The sequence below is a fragment of the Perca flavescens genome, chromosome 14 (genome assembly GCF_004354835.1).
Source record: "Perca flavescens isolate YP-PL-M2 chromosome 14, PFLA_1.0, whole genome shotgun sequence".
NCBI classification, from domain to species: domain Eukaryota; kingdom Metazoa; phylum Chordata; class Actinopteri; order Perciformes; family Percidae; genus Perca; species Perca flavescens.
In genome coordinates, this window is record NC_041344.1 from 18,209,835 (window position 1) to 18,223,974 (window position 14,140).

The 14,140-nt window shown below is 39.6% G+C and overlaps 1 protein-coding gene across 3 annotated transcripts in view; it reads left to right on the forward strand.

The window, feature by feature from the left end:
- Window positions 1-14,140, forward strand: part of spire1a (spire-type actin nucleation factor 1a) — a 33,445-nt gene that overhangs the window by 4,225 nt on the left and 15,080 nt on the right. For all 3 annotated transcript variants that reach the window (XM_028597544.1, XM_028597545.1, XM_028597546.1), the window contains exons 2-4: window positions 315-346; window positions 9,055-9,315; window positions 13,670-13,795. In XM_028597544.1, the coding sequence (XP_028453345.1) occupies window positions 315-346; window positions 9,055-9,315; window positions 13,670-13,795 (419 nt within the window). The remainder of the gene's footprint in view (window positions 1-314; window positions 347-9,054; window positions 9,316-13,669; window positions 13,796-14,140) is intronic.

Below are 14,140 nucleotides of genomic sequence, written 5' to 3' on the forward strand. Positions count from 1 at the left end.
CCTTAGTTTGCCTCAGGCAGTGTTCAGCGTCTGCAGAGAAAACATAAATCATTAATTTATCAGTAGTTTTACAGACGTCTTCAGCGCTGGCGAGCAATCATGCTTTTCAGCTCCCGCTAAATGTAGTCTCGTCTCCATTCCCAAGTTTAATATTTTATGTTTTGTAACACTGTATGGGGTGTGTTTTCTGTATTTTAAAGAGGTCTTGCACAATTACAGAACATTTCCACAAATAATTTAGAGGGTGTGTTTGCACAAATGAATAACTATCCAGTGTTTGAGTGTGAGTAACTCTTAATGTTCTGTCATTACAGATAAATACCAACCTGCCCCCACGTCATTGGAGGTGAGTTTCACATGACAGTCAATTTAATTGCTACAAGTTCAGTTTTAGAACAGAGTTTTTGTTTTCAACAAGTACTGGTAGAGTAGTTTGCTATTATTTGTGGTCATGCAGTTTTATTTTTTTATTTAAACGAACGTAAATTCAGTTATCAGATTAAATTTTTTCCACACCACAACTGTCATGCATTATTTAGTTCGCTAATGACAAAAATATTTCACAGCTTGCCCACCACATGAGCAATTGCACCACAAGTAGGCTGGTGCGGCCTCTGTGTTGCAATGATATTGACAGCCTTGAGAAAAAAATGTCCTCTATATCAAGCCAATACAGAAGGACATTTAAATGAACATTAACTGATTATCACTGCTGGTGAAAAGGGATGGTATTTTCTTGTGTGTAGTTTTTTTTTTTTAGGAACTGGTAGAAATGTAGATAAGCCAATGCTCAGCAGCAACAGAACGATAAATTGTTACCTATCCAAATGTAAGAATGACAACCTTTCAAGTGTTTGTCCCAGCGTTTGAGCCCTGACCTGTGATGCACACGAGTAAGTGGGAGTGAGCTCTGTGCACTCTCTACTTTGTTCTATACTTATTGTGTTTGCTGCACTTTGATGCCGAAGAGAGACTTATAAGAATTAATAATTAATTAAGAATACTTAAGAGAGACTACGACTTCTCTTTTTTTATTAAATGCATTACTTTCTATATTATTATACACTCCTCATCGAAACCACGTGAAGAGGACGCGTGTCCAGTGTCTGTTAGGCCAAGCAAGGTACACTGTATAATCCTGGGAGGAGAAGTCTCTCTTAAAGCTTTATTATGTGTACATAGACTAATTACACAGAGAGTCGTCTGTCAGCTCTGAGCAGTCTGATTGGCCTTCATGTTTGCATATTAGTTCATGTGATCGTGTGTGGTTATGCATGGCATAGTTGGACATATCATTTCTCTACCTCAGCTCACTCTTTCCTCTTCTTTTTACACTATATTTTGCTGGTTGATGCTGGGTTGCTACTTGCATCATTAGCTTTGATTGTACTATGTTGTATCATGCCTTGTTGTTTTGTTGGAATTGGAAATATGCAACATCTTGCACAATGGCTATTTGTGCATCAGCATGACAATCCCACAAACACAAACACGTGGCCAAACCTTGAGGACACACCTGTTTTTTAAAATTTGTTTTTAGTCTCATGCTAAAAAACAAAACCATGGCAATGTTGGCTCGTCAAGTCCACCATTTTGGTCCAGACTTAAATATCTCTACAAACCTTCATGGCAATCCATCCAATAGTTGTTGAGACATTCATGATCCCCTGAGGATAAACCCTACTGATTTCTTTTACATTTTAAACATAAGCATGTTAGTATTATTATGAACATGTTAGCATGCTAAAGTTAGCATTTAGCTTAGATCACAGCTGCCTCACAGCAGAGCATAGCTGTAGTCTTCCCTGTTTGATTTGTGTTTTTATGTGCTCAATGTAATTTAATGTTCTTAGACAACATTAAATGGAACTATAAATTCACCCTGGTACTTTTCCTTGGCCTAATTATATTCAGATCATTTGGAGTAAATTGATTTAGTGCACGCAGCAACTAACTCAAACACTGTTTTACTCTTTTGATTGATAATACACAACAGTGCTCTCCTACTTGGTCACATCTTGGCTATAGACCTGCGTGCCTCATTTTTTGACATTGTGTGTGTTGTGTTTCAGTCCCTTGTGTAAGTGAGTCTGCCAACTAGCAACCCTTGAGTCTTTTGGAGCTAATCGCTAGCCTGTGTGGAAGTGACCCACTTTTCCTTCCTCACTTCCACCATAGAACCTGTGCTGGGATAATCATCAATAATCTCAAACAAGATACTGATTTGTTACTTGCTTTAAATCTGGTCATGAGTAAGCTTCTCTCTTGTGGTGCTTTATTGTCCCCTTCATGGCTGGTAGTAAATATATTCTTTGAGGAAATTTGTGTGAGATTTGCACCTTCTGTTGTAGCCTTCAGAACAAGCTTAACCCAGTTGGTCCTCAGTTAAAGGTTAAGGTGAGATTAGTTGTAGTATCCTATTATAGTTCTCTAGTTTTTCAGGTCTGCTCGGGTCCCTGTAGCATCATTTTGGGCCAAGACCATTAGTTTGCCAGCGTCCTGCACGAGGCTAAGCCTTGGATTTTGACATGGCTCCTAATAGTTTTAGTTGTCGGTCAGCAAATTGCAAGTCTAAAAGTTTATTTTCTCATTCTCCAAATAATATGGACCTGTCATTCACCAAGTTTGAAGCGTTTAGTCACAGATCAATTTTTTTCTTGTTTCAAAGTTAAATTCCAGATTCAAATCACCATACTTATACTTTTTCCAGACTGTTATAGGTTAGATTTATTTGGCTGTTTGGCTCAGATTCAGCAGAGCAGTGCACATTTTTTTGCATGTAAAAAGTGTACAGTAATGGTGTGTGTGTGTGTGTGTGTGTGTGTGTGTGTGTGTGTGTGTGTGTGTGTGTGTGTGTGTGTGTGTGTGTGTGTGTGTGTGTGTGTGTGTGTGTGTGTGTGTGTGTGTGTGTGTGTGTGTGTGTGTGTGTGTGTGTGTGTGTGTGTGTGTGTGTGTGTGTGTGTGTGTGTGTGTGTGTGTGTGTGTGTGTGTGTGTGTGTGTGTGTGTGTGTGTGTGTGTGTGTGTGTGTGTGTGTGTGTGTGTGTGTGTGTGTGTGTCTTTTGAGTCCACACATATAGTAGTCCCCTGGAGTGATTGGCACCCAGTTTGGTACCTGTATGCCTGACATTTACCAGTGACCTAGTTGTTATATCCTGCTTTTATCCTAATCAATTGGTTTTTGTGGCATTGACAGCTACACTTAAAAGCTTCTCATATTACAGCTCCCTAGGGTTACATTTCTGCCTATACTGGGATATTCACAGCAAGCACTTAACCACAGAAATGCAATTTATTGAGTAGTCTGAGCTCTTTGTTGGGTTATTCTATTTATATCAACCACAGAATAAATCTTTTTTTCATTTTCTTCTGGTCCAGTCAGGCCTGAGAGATTAATTGAATTTCCTTTCAGTCTGTCAAGTTTACTAGGTTATCAGCTCTTTTATCACATATGTTCTCAGTAGCTGTTAGAAAGTCCGGTGTGGTGTTTGGATTACGACAATTGGGTTTTGTGAAGAGCATGTTTTTCTCCTCACAGAAGCTGCCTTTCAGATTTGTGTGGAGTTTAGAACCACTGTGGGTATTCTGACGACATTTTAAGTCAAACTGTTGACTTAACTGTTGTTCTGTTGCAGCTGATGAATAATTGCTGTAGTGAAATAAACTAGACTCTGTGGGTTTGCTGTTTTGGGAGGATCATGTTTTTGGCACATACAAAAACTGCTGTGTGCACCACCATGTAATCCTAAGGCTATTTGAGTTTTATCTGGAGATGCCTTTTGTTTAAAATATATTTTCTCTATCTAACCTGCATCTCCAATATCAGCTTTTATGCCTATATCACCCTGGTAGTTTGAAATGATGACACGTCAGTGATGGCTCTTTGATGCACCGGGACATTTTCTTAGTCCTCAGCTGACTTCATATATTAATGCAAAGCGGACAGTTTTTGACCAGGAGATATCAATGGGCAGCATCGTGTTCTGTTCTGCTATGAATAATGATGCTTCAGACTGGAGGAGGCCCAGAATCCGCTCCTGCAGTGAAAGACCTCTAGATTTAGCACTGGTTATGTAACTGTCTGTGTTGTGATGGCTTTGCTCTACTACTGCAGCAAATGCTGAAGGCTGCTTAGCTGACTGTTTTGTGAACTCAGATGGTCACAGTGTTGCCTTGGGCTGCAACTACAAAGGCAAGAATGTGATTGTGTTAACTCCAACCAAAAAATTATGTCAGGCCTGTTTGCTTTCAAATGAATAGTGTTAGTACTTTTTACACTTTTCATATATTTGAAAAAGGCTAGAAAAGGATCAGTTTTTATGAAGCACATATTGTCATGTATTTTGGGCTACTATAGGATCCTTAATTGACATACACCGGATGGATTATGGGTAACATTAGTGTCCGTTGGTGTTAGCCATGCTGCTGTAAGGACATGCTGTTGGGCTAATAAACGGTAAATATTCCGTCGTAGTCCGGGTTATCATTGTTAAATCTAGTAACATGAAACCGTGAAGAATATAACTCATATTGTTCACAATGACACTTTAGCACTCCTTCCTCCCAGACGTGCCCTAGCTTTAACTCCAACTTAATCTGAAGTCCCCTGCGATGGTGCAGATCAGCATGTCAATTCATCAGCTCTAGATGTTGGCATATCCATAGACATAAACATGACAACTGATATGTATTGACAGTTAATTTATGGAAAACTAGTAGTAGTTGTATTTTTCTGTGTTTTGAGCTGTGTGGTAAAAGACTCGGCAGCACATAAGCCTGACCCCATTATGGTTGCTCCTCTTGCACTGCTTGTTGAGCCATCTTATACAACGTAGAATATGTTTATATTTTTTGGTTTAGTTTTTTTTTTGTAGGATTATTTGTCCTTTCAGTTTGCCCAATATGAATTAAACTGGCAATTAATCAGATATTTTCTTCATTTATTTAACCTCTGTCTAACCGGAGGTAGTCATATTTAGAATTAATCACTTTTCATTGAAATTCTGGTCAAGAAAGCAGCACAAACGGTAAATGCATGAGTTTTAGCCTCATGCATTGAGCATTTATTCTCATGAGTGACCAAACTTGCTTGCTTGCCTGTCTGAGCTGTTTGGCATGCGAGCACACCAAACAGATGTTTTTAATTATATGCCCCTGGTAGTCAAAAGGCCAGTGTTTTGCTAAATGAACAGCTTGACCCATTTTATATGGTTAAGTGGCAAAAGTGCTCTTAATTTTGAGTGGGCACAAATGTTATTAGAAAGAATCTTTCTGTATTCATTTTGTATGATTCGGGCGCTGCCCGAAACGTTAGTTGTGTGGCAAGAACCTATCAAATTGGAGTGCTGTCCTCGTAGTTTTATTTCTGATTATTCACTTTTAGGATCCAGTACCCAGCCTTCAAAGCTTTCTAAGTATACACGCAAGTTGAGCGTGCCCAGTCCTGTGTTTTTTTTAATTTTATTTTTATGATTTTTATCCATCATTTGAAGTCTTACTTTTATAGAGTTTAGCTATTTTGTACTGTTATGCTGGCTAGCTGTAGCAATTAGGATTTGATGTGAAACGCAGCGTTCCTTCAGGAGACAAAGGTTATTCAGGAGTAAAAAATTCTCTTCCTATGTGTCATTGATTCACAAGATGATGTCTCTGACACGGGTCTTCATGTGAGAAGGAGATTCTGTAGTATAAAACAACTCATTGTTGGAAAACGAGCAATGATGTCATGCACACTCTTGTTGGCATCAGTATTTGTTTGTGGAGCGTGAGAAGCGTTGCTTCCGAGGGAGGAATATTCAGTTTGATTTGGGAGATAGATAGATAGATAGATAGATAGATAGATAGATATCCATCTATCTATCATACATATACACATATATCTTTGGGATAGATATCCATCTATCTATCCCAAAGATATATGTGTATATGTATGCGCACCCAGATGACTCATCCTGCTACATTTCAGCATTTGATGCAAATGTAGGCGATTGTCTGTGTCACCTGTGGTTGTCCAAGACCACAGCGATGGGAACATATGAGTGTTTCATCCACCGTGGCAGGCTTCCACCTATCCTGGGTGGAGCCTGGTTTCAATTAGCGGTTTTGCTACCAAGCATTTCTGCCTGTGCCTGAAACCCAGCAGTGGATTTTCTGGCTGTTTTCCCCCAACTGTTTATCCGCATACTTGTTTCCCCTCCTTCTTCCTCTGCTTTGGCTCCGTGCCTCATTCCTCTGACTCACAGGTCTTCAAGTGAGATTGTGAGGTATAATTAGAAAACCTAGCTGTAATTTTTCTTCTTTCTTGGATGCTGCTGGCTATCGATACTTGAGATGTCTTTTCCTCATTCCACCTGCCATCAGCTCATAGTGGACTTGATGTCATTCTTTGACGAAATCACGAAGCTGTTGCAATACTACCATGTTGGTAGAGTTATACAGCCTTCACTTGCATTTGTTTCTAGCCATTCATATCAGGACTAAACTGTATTTGTTGAATTGAGTCTAAGCTGTTATTTATGCTCTGGAGTGCCTAAAGCTTGGACAGCATAAACCAGATTATTGTACAGGGTTCTGTAATTAATTAGCCGTTAGCCGTTCTGTACCAGGCAGTTGATTATTACAAGCCATTTTTTGTTAGCAGAGAAATTGGATTTAAACCGTAACGGTTGGCTTAATCTACCCATGCTTTGTCAGTATAGCAGATGTCCCTTTAAATGGAAATCTAGTGTAATGCAACTGCTTAAATTACACATGGACACAAGAGTATTTTCCACACTTAAATTTTGTTAATTCACTGTACCTGGTCCAGTGTAAATCCTTGCGTCCCTTTGGCCCATGAGTGACACCCTTTGTTCTGTCTGCACAGCATTCCCTAGTCTCCGCCCACTACAATGCATGTTGTCCTACAGCTGGATTATAAGGTTACATAATAAGACACTTAAGGAAAAGGATATATATTTTGGCCCTGGGACAGGATTATCATCTGCACACACATATGGTTGATACATGATAAGGAGAGGAAAAAATGGATCAATAAGTTGGTGTCAGAACATTCAGAATGCTGTTCCTACTTTCACAGTATTTGTATAATTGGTTAAACTGACAGGTCAGGGATTGGATCCATAAAGAAGAAACCTACAATCCCATAGCATGTTCTAATGATACAAATTCAGAGATAGACCTACCGTCATGGTCAAAAGTGTTGTACACTTAACTCTTTTGACAAGACGAACATAGTGAAGCAATACAAATGTTGTTGTTTATATTTTATTTCTACCAAGTTTTATTATACATGAATTCTCTCTCAAGGCTCTTGTGACTTTAACACCACGGACATGAAACAACCCAACACTCCTGTTATAGACATGACTGTTTTCTCACCTTTTGTAATGGGGAAAGCTAAAGCGGTAGAGACAGGCCCTGTTAGTCAGGTGATGTAGAACTGTGATGTCTACACCATTTTAAATGCAGAGATGAAGAAAACGTAGATAAATATGGAAGTGGATACTAGCTTATAATTTGAATGTAATAGGCTCCCATTTTCACTGTTAAATATAGAAACAATGCAAAATGTTGAGAAATGTCATGCTATTTAGAAAGATCAATGTGGAAAAAAGTATCTATAGGAAACCCCTAAGTGAGTTTAGTCCAAATGTGAGGGGTGGCACTTTGACTCTACAGTATGTCAGTTATCTAATGATTTTCTGCCTCTGTACACCACAGCCCAGGTACTATTGTCTGGTACCTCACCCAAGCATAGCCAGTCATGCCTGACAACACCAGCTCCACCCACATCAACACTGTTTTATTTGGACACCTCCCTTTTTCAACAATGTCGCTCCATTCCTTTCTGAATAACATACAGTACAGCAACGATGTAATGCAGCAGTGAGTTAGCCCATCATTTTATTTTTATACCTCAACAAAGCAAATTCAAAATAGCTTTGAGGTGTTGCAAACAAATCGATTGAAGCCAGCAGTTTTTATCCTCATTCAAATCCTGTGCAAATCTTATAGCCACAACAGTTGTACACTGACATAACTCTCTTGTTGGATGTTGTAGAAAACGATGATGAAGGGCACTCTATAATAGATGACTGGAAATAAGAAAAGGGATGCAAGTATATTTTCTTGCTGTCTGAGAGTGCACTGTGAAGCTGTAGTGCTGTATTTAGGAAAATACACATGACTGACATGACCACGGGGAAAAAAAACTAACTTCAATGGCAGTTAAAATATAAGTGCTGGAAGTAGTTGAAAGTGTCAGTTAAAGCTGAAGTCCTGAAAGAAAATGTATTCCAAGTGTAGAAACTAAAAGCAATCCTTCCTCATGAACTTTTCTCCTGTGTAGAACGTTTAGCTCCTCTTGCATCCACTTGTAGAACGGAGATCAGTGGTTTGATTAAATCAGGATGGGACAACTTGTCATGCTGCAGTGAAAGAACAACTTTGTCTCGTTCTAAACCGGATGGTTGTTTGAGACATTTTGGAACAAGCTGCAAAAACAAAGGTCATACCCTGCTTGTTAATATGGGGAAGCAGTGATGAAATAAAATCATCCCCAGATTATGGTAATAATCACGCTGTTTGGAGGAACACTGTGGCCTCGTTTCACATCTGGTATGAGGACATGAACTGTCTTCTTGTCCGTTCAGGTAAATTGAGTTTGTTGTAGATGTAGTTGATATAGAACATTGTGGCACACATAACTGCAAGTGCAAAAATGTCAGTGGACAGGAAAACAATTATTTTACTACCTTGCTAAATTAGAAATGTCCCTCAGCTTCCCTACCCAATTGTCAAGCTAAAGAACCATTAATGTGTGTTCATATACTAATTATTCTTTTAATCTTTCATACCTAGCTTAGAAGCAAAACCTCTGATAATGTGGAAGGCAGTGGATGTCAATCTTAACTAAACCCCATCCTGCACAGTTATTTTTTTTCTGTAGAACCTGCATTGAAAGGAACTCTTGTATTGGTCCAAAGTCTATAAAATTGATATTTTCCAGTACACAATAATAATCTACACCATCCCATTTGTCCATTGTCCCACAGGTTATTGACTCACTCGGTGTCATGATTTACAAAGCTCTGGACTTTGGCCTCAAAGAAAATGAGGAGCGTGAACTCAGCCCGCCGCTGGAGCGCCTGATCGACATGATGACCAACACCGAAGAAACCGAGAGTGACCCCTGTCCTGACGAGGGCTACGAAGCCACAGAGGAGGAAGATGAGTGCGAGGAGGAGGAAGAAGAGGAGCCCGTCTCTGCCACCACCACAGTCACCAGCATTCGCAGCTATCGAGACCTCATCACGGTATGTTCTTGTTGGGGGGGGGATTGCGGACTGATTTTTTCAGTCCAGTTTCTTCAAGTTTCAGTAAGCGGCAACCTGAGATACATCAGGTGAGTTTCAAACAAAAGTACAATCCTCCCACTCTGTCACACTCCCATAATAAGTCTATAATTTACTGCAACATTTTGATCAGTCATGTTTCTGAGGGATCAGACTGACGGATCTAAGTTGTCATAGGCGTATTAAATGTTCAGATTTTTCTTTTGCTTTGACCATTTCCTCCTTTTTATCCCATTTTTTACATCAGATCTGTTAAGGGAGCAGTGCATCCACATGCAGTCATTAATACACCTCCAAACATATTCCCTTGAGGGAATAACTGAACTGCCCCTGGGAGCGCAAATTCATTCCCTAATTTACCGACGTGCGTAGTGGAGGGAAAAGTCTGCTGTGCGTTGGGTGCAAAATAGGAATGATGCATACATCGGTGTACAGAGTCAATTGCGCTGGGTGCAAGTCTGTTTGCTGCCAGTGTGTGTCTTGCCTTGCCTGGCTCCTAATTTCTCCAACAATCATTCTCTTGAGTGTAAACTGCAATATGTTGGTATGACATGGCTGGAGTAGATAACTGCACATTCCTTGTACTCTGTCAGGCAGAGGTAGGTTGGGTCGATAAGAATTCAGCAAGACGTGAAGCTAACAAAAGATGACCCAACTTGTGAGTGAAGCATCCCACTAAAACAGGAATAGTTCAGACATTGAATGTGCTGAATGAGTTTCCTCATTGCTTTGGTGAAATGTAGTGAATTTAGCTGTCAATCTGGAGTTTGGATTGTAGTCTATTTTTTAATTCTGGCTCATCAAATGCTGACATGTGAGGTACATACTGATATAGGTAGAGTCTGTGATTTTGGAGAAAGACATTTGAACAAACAAATAACCCCTCCCATCAGTACTCCTTCAAAACATTGGCATGTACCAGATTTAGCATCCCTCTGGCTGTCTTTCTCTGTACATTCATGGCACAAGCACGAACAGAACTTAGCTTGTTTCCCATTTACAGATCCAGGGCTGTGCATAAACACTGGATTTTCAGTGCACGCACAAAACGGACAACTGTTTATTGGATTAGAATCACAGACTCCACCTTTTCCTTTTATTTTTTTCAAAAGATAAGGTTTCGTGCTTGATACAGATTATCGTTTTTAGCATAACAGTGGAAACCACTGATGTAGCGGTATTTTTAGCATGGACATAAAGAGTCCCTTCTCACGCATCATTTTACCTGTGGATTTTTCTTTGAGGAAGATGACACTTTTTGCTGAGTCAGACATTCCTGTGGCTAGCCAAACCCATCAGGAGAACATGAGAATATGTCACTCGTCTGGTTTTCTCTTTTGTGTCGACAAAAATAGAAAGAAGTAAGATTCCTACTTCATTAGAAATTTGCATTGGTGCCAGACTTTAGTGCCAGTTCTAGTTTAAGTTAATGGGTCGGGCATTGCATGTTCCACTATAACCCATCATATGTGTTGTTTCACCTTTGAGTGAAGAGTGCTTCCACAACATACAAATAAAATACATTATGTTAGGTTGACTGATGTTTTTTAATCTAAATGTGCACATTTGTTTTCCTTGCTGCTGGTCTGCAAACAGATTATGATACATGACCAAACGGGGCAAATCCCGACACTTAAATCATGACCATAAGATAGAGAGGCTGTAACGTAACCTTTTCTATCACTCACCAACACTGCCTGTGTCTTTTACACCTTCACCAGGATTATTTCTTACCAACGGGGTTTTATCTCCAAATTAATGGAGGACCTCTCAACAGAGATATTGCTGGCTAACCTTAGCTAAACAAAGTGCAAATGCTGAGTTAATTCACTAACACAGTACTGTTTAATGATAAAGATCTTGATTCACTGAGGCATATAAAATTTGGCAGTTAGTGCCACCTCATGATGATGATGATTATGATGATAATAATAATAATAATAGGAAACACTGATAGAGGTGGCTAACAGTTTGATGGTTTGTTAGTTATTGATAACAAAATGCTCTATTACAATAAAATGCATGTAAAATGCTAAAGGCTTGTCACCAGTGATGTATGTGATGAGTAATGACTGTTCCTTCATTTTAAGTTTCCTTGCTTTGTGTCACTAGACATAATTTGGCAGCTCATCCATTACTCTGGCAGGCAGTTTGTGTTATCTTAAACAATCGCAGTCAAATACCATATGGGTCAGAGCTTTATGGTGCATATGTGATGCTAGTTAGAGGCAATGTCTCTTCATCTGGACAATCCGGTTCATGCTGTTAAAAGCTCTGGTACTGTTTTTAGCTATGCTAGAAAAGATCCTAAAACTAATGATATTCCCATCAGCCTCAGCAGTACTTTGGGTTAAGTGCTTATTAGCAAATGTTAGCATGCTAACATGCTAATCTATAAGATGGCGAACATGATCAACGGTATACTCTCTTAATATGACATGTTAGCATTGTCATTGTAGCCAAGTTAGCATGCTGATGTTAGCATTTAACTCGAAGCACTGCTGTGCCTCAGCTGCTAGCATGACTATAGACTCTTAGTCTTGTTAGTACAAGGTTTTAGCCTGACAAGCCAGACCCACATCAAGATGTTAGGTCTGGGAACTCACCATTAGCAGGGCCAAAGTCAGTCTACTGAAAGCCTTTCCACTCCCTATTAAGCCCCATTGTATCGAATTTGGTTGCAGTTTCACCAGAGTTCCACTGGGGGTGATCGCGGTCCAGTGCAAAATGAATGGGACTCTATGGAGCTAGACGGCTAAATTTGTCTCTTTCGCCTGATTGCCGTTGAACAATCTCAGATTTGATTGTAGTTTTTGCAAGTTCAACATGGATTATAGGTCGAAAGATGAATGAACGAGTACTTACATCCTTTTGATTTCTTACAGGTTGAGTCGTTGTTGCCCATAACACGCTAGCATTCTGCTAATGAATGCTGATTGGTCAGTGAAGGACTGATTACGATCGGAGATCCCGCTTGACGGCATCCAAAGCAGAACCAGATTTCAGTGAATATTTTGGCGTGGTCTTTAAAACATTAGCAAACCTCTTTCTAGCATGTGTATTAACAGGGAGAGCCTTACCTGTTAGCTGTGTTGTTGAGAGAAGAAAGGAAGCGACTCAGAGTTTGCCGTAAAGCAGTATCTCTGGCTGTATATGTGTATGACGTCATTGACATTTTTAAAAGGCTTTTTAGAACAAAAAAAAAAAACACTTTAAAAAAAATATAACACCCAGCAGTGTGTATTTTCTTAGCCTCCTCTTTCAAATGCAACATTCAAATTACTAGACAAAAAATTATATCCTGAGAAAAGTGGATTTTGAGGGTTATAGCTCCATAGAGTCCCATTCATTCTGCACTGGCCTGTGAGCGCCCCCTATACGGAACTCTGGAACTGCAACTAGTTCAGAAGCCAGAAGTAACGAGAGAGTGAAACTTCTTCCCTTATTAGAAATTCTTTGGCAGGGCTCAATCCGAGGGGCGGGATAAACGGTTGTCTTTCAAATTCCCTCTGGACGCAATAGGATAGCGCTAAAACCAACTAGAGCAACGCTAGTTTTGCCATATCCGGTCGGCAAAATTCCGAACACATTTTCCTTTTTTAAGAATGACTTCAGTGAAAAGCTTAACTCCAAGTCTTCCAGAGTCACGGCCAAAGCCGATTCGAAAGACCGCTGTTCGCCACCAGCAGCGGCCATCTTCTTTGTTTTCAAGTAGCAGGGAATTCACGCGGAAACGTCACAACTCTGCTGTCATTATGTTAAGCCCACCCACCGACTCTATACACTATGTGATTGGCCTGACTAGAGTTTGGTTTTTCCAGCTTGCAAGCCAATGAAGAGTTGCTAGACTGACCCTGGCTGCAAATTAGATTTGCTGCCACTAGGGTGCGTCTAGATTGCTAGGCTAACAAGGTTTGGGTTTGACCGAAGAATTTGTCAAGGATTTCAACAGATAGAAAAGCCTATATTATCTTTTTACATGTTCACCAAATGGTGGGTATTTCTCACCATTTGAATAATTGTAATAATTGAATAATTGTAATAATTGTCTCTATGTACATTCTTGATATGCATGTTCTTGTTTCAAAATGTAATAAATAATTGATCACAAAAAGACTCACCTTGCTTTAACTATATAAGAGATCTATGTATGCAACAGTTCCACATGGCACATTTACGTTTTGAGTGTAAACAAAAAAATGTAAATTGATGTGAATTTTTTTTTAAATAAATAAATATGGTCCCTTTTTTAAAGTATCACTATATATAACTCCCCTATATATATAACTCATTATTTCCCTTCTCTCCTCTACAGCTATGTTCTTCCCACCTGCCCAGCCCATCAGACGCCCCCAGCCATTACCAGGCTGTGTGTCGTGCTCTCTATGCCGAAACCAGGGAACTACACACCTTTTTGGAGAAGATAAAGAGTGCCAAGGAGGTAAGAAACTGGCTTGTGACATCTGCGAGTTATTGATAAATTTGGTGAGGATAAGTAACCGTCAAGTTGAAAACTCTAAGATGCCATCTGCTCACCCTTTTTCTTTACCACAACCATTGAACATGCACTTGCATATGAAGTGACTCACATTAAGCTATTTCAGAAATGGTAAGTAACCTCTACACTTAATTTTAAATAATTATCACTCATCCACATTCCCGAAGTTGGCTTATTTTGTCCATGAGTCATACTTAAAACATTTGACTCATTTGCACGTCTCAAATCAAAATATGAAAGGAAGTAAAAGTGATAGGGGAAAATTGTGCTTGGAGGCACAGAACAGAT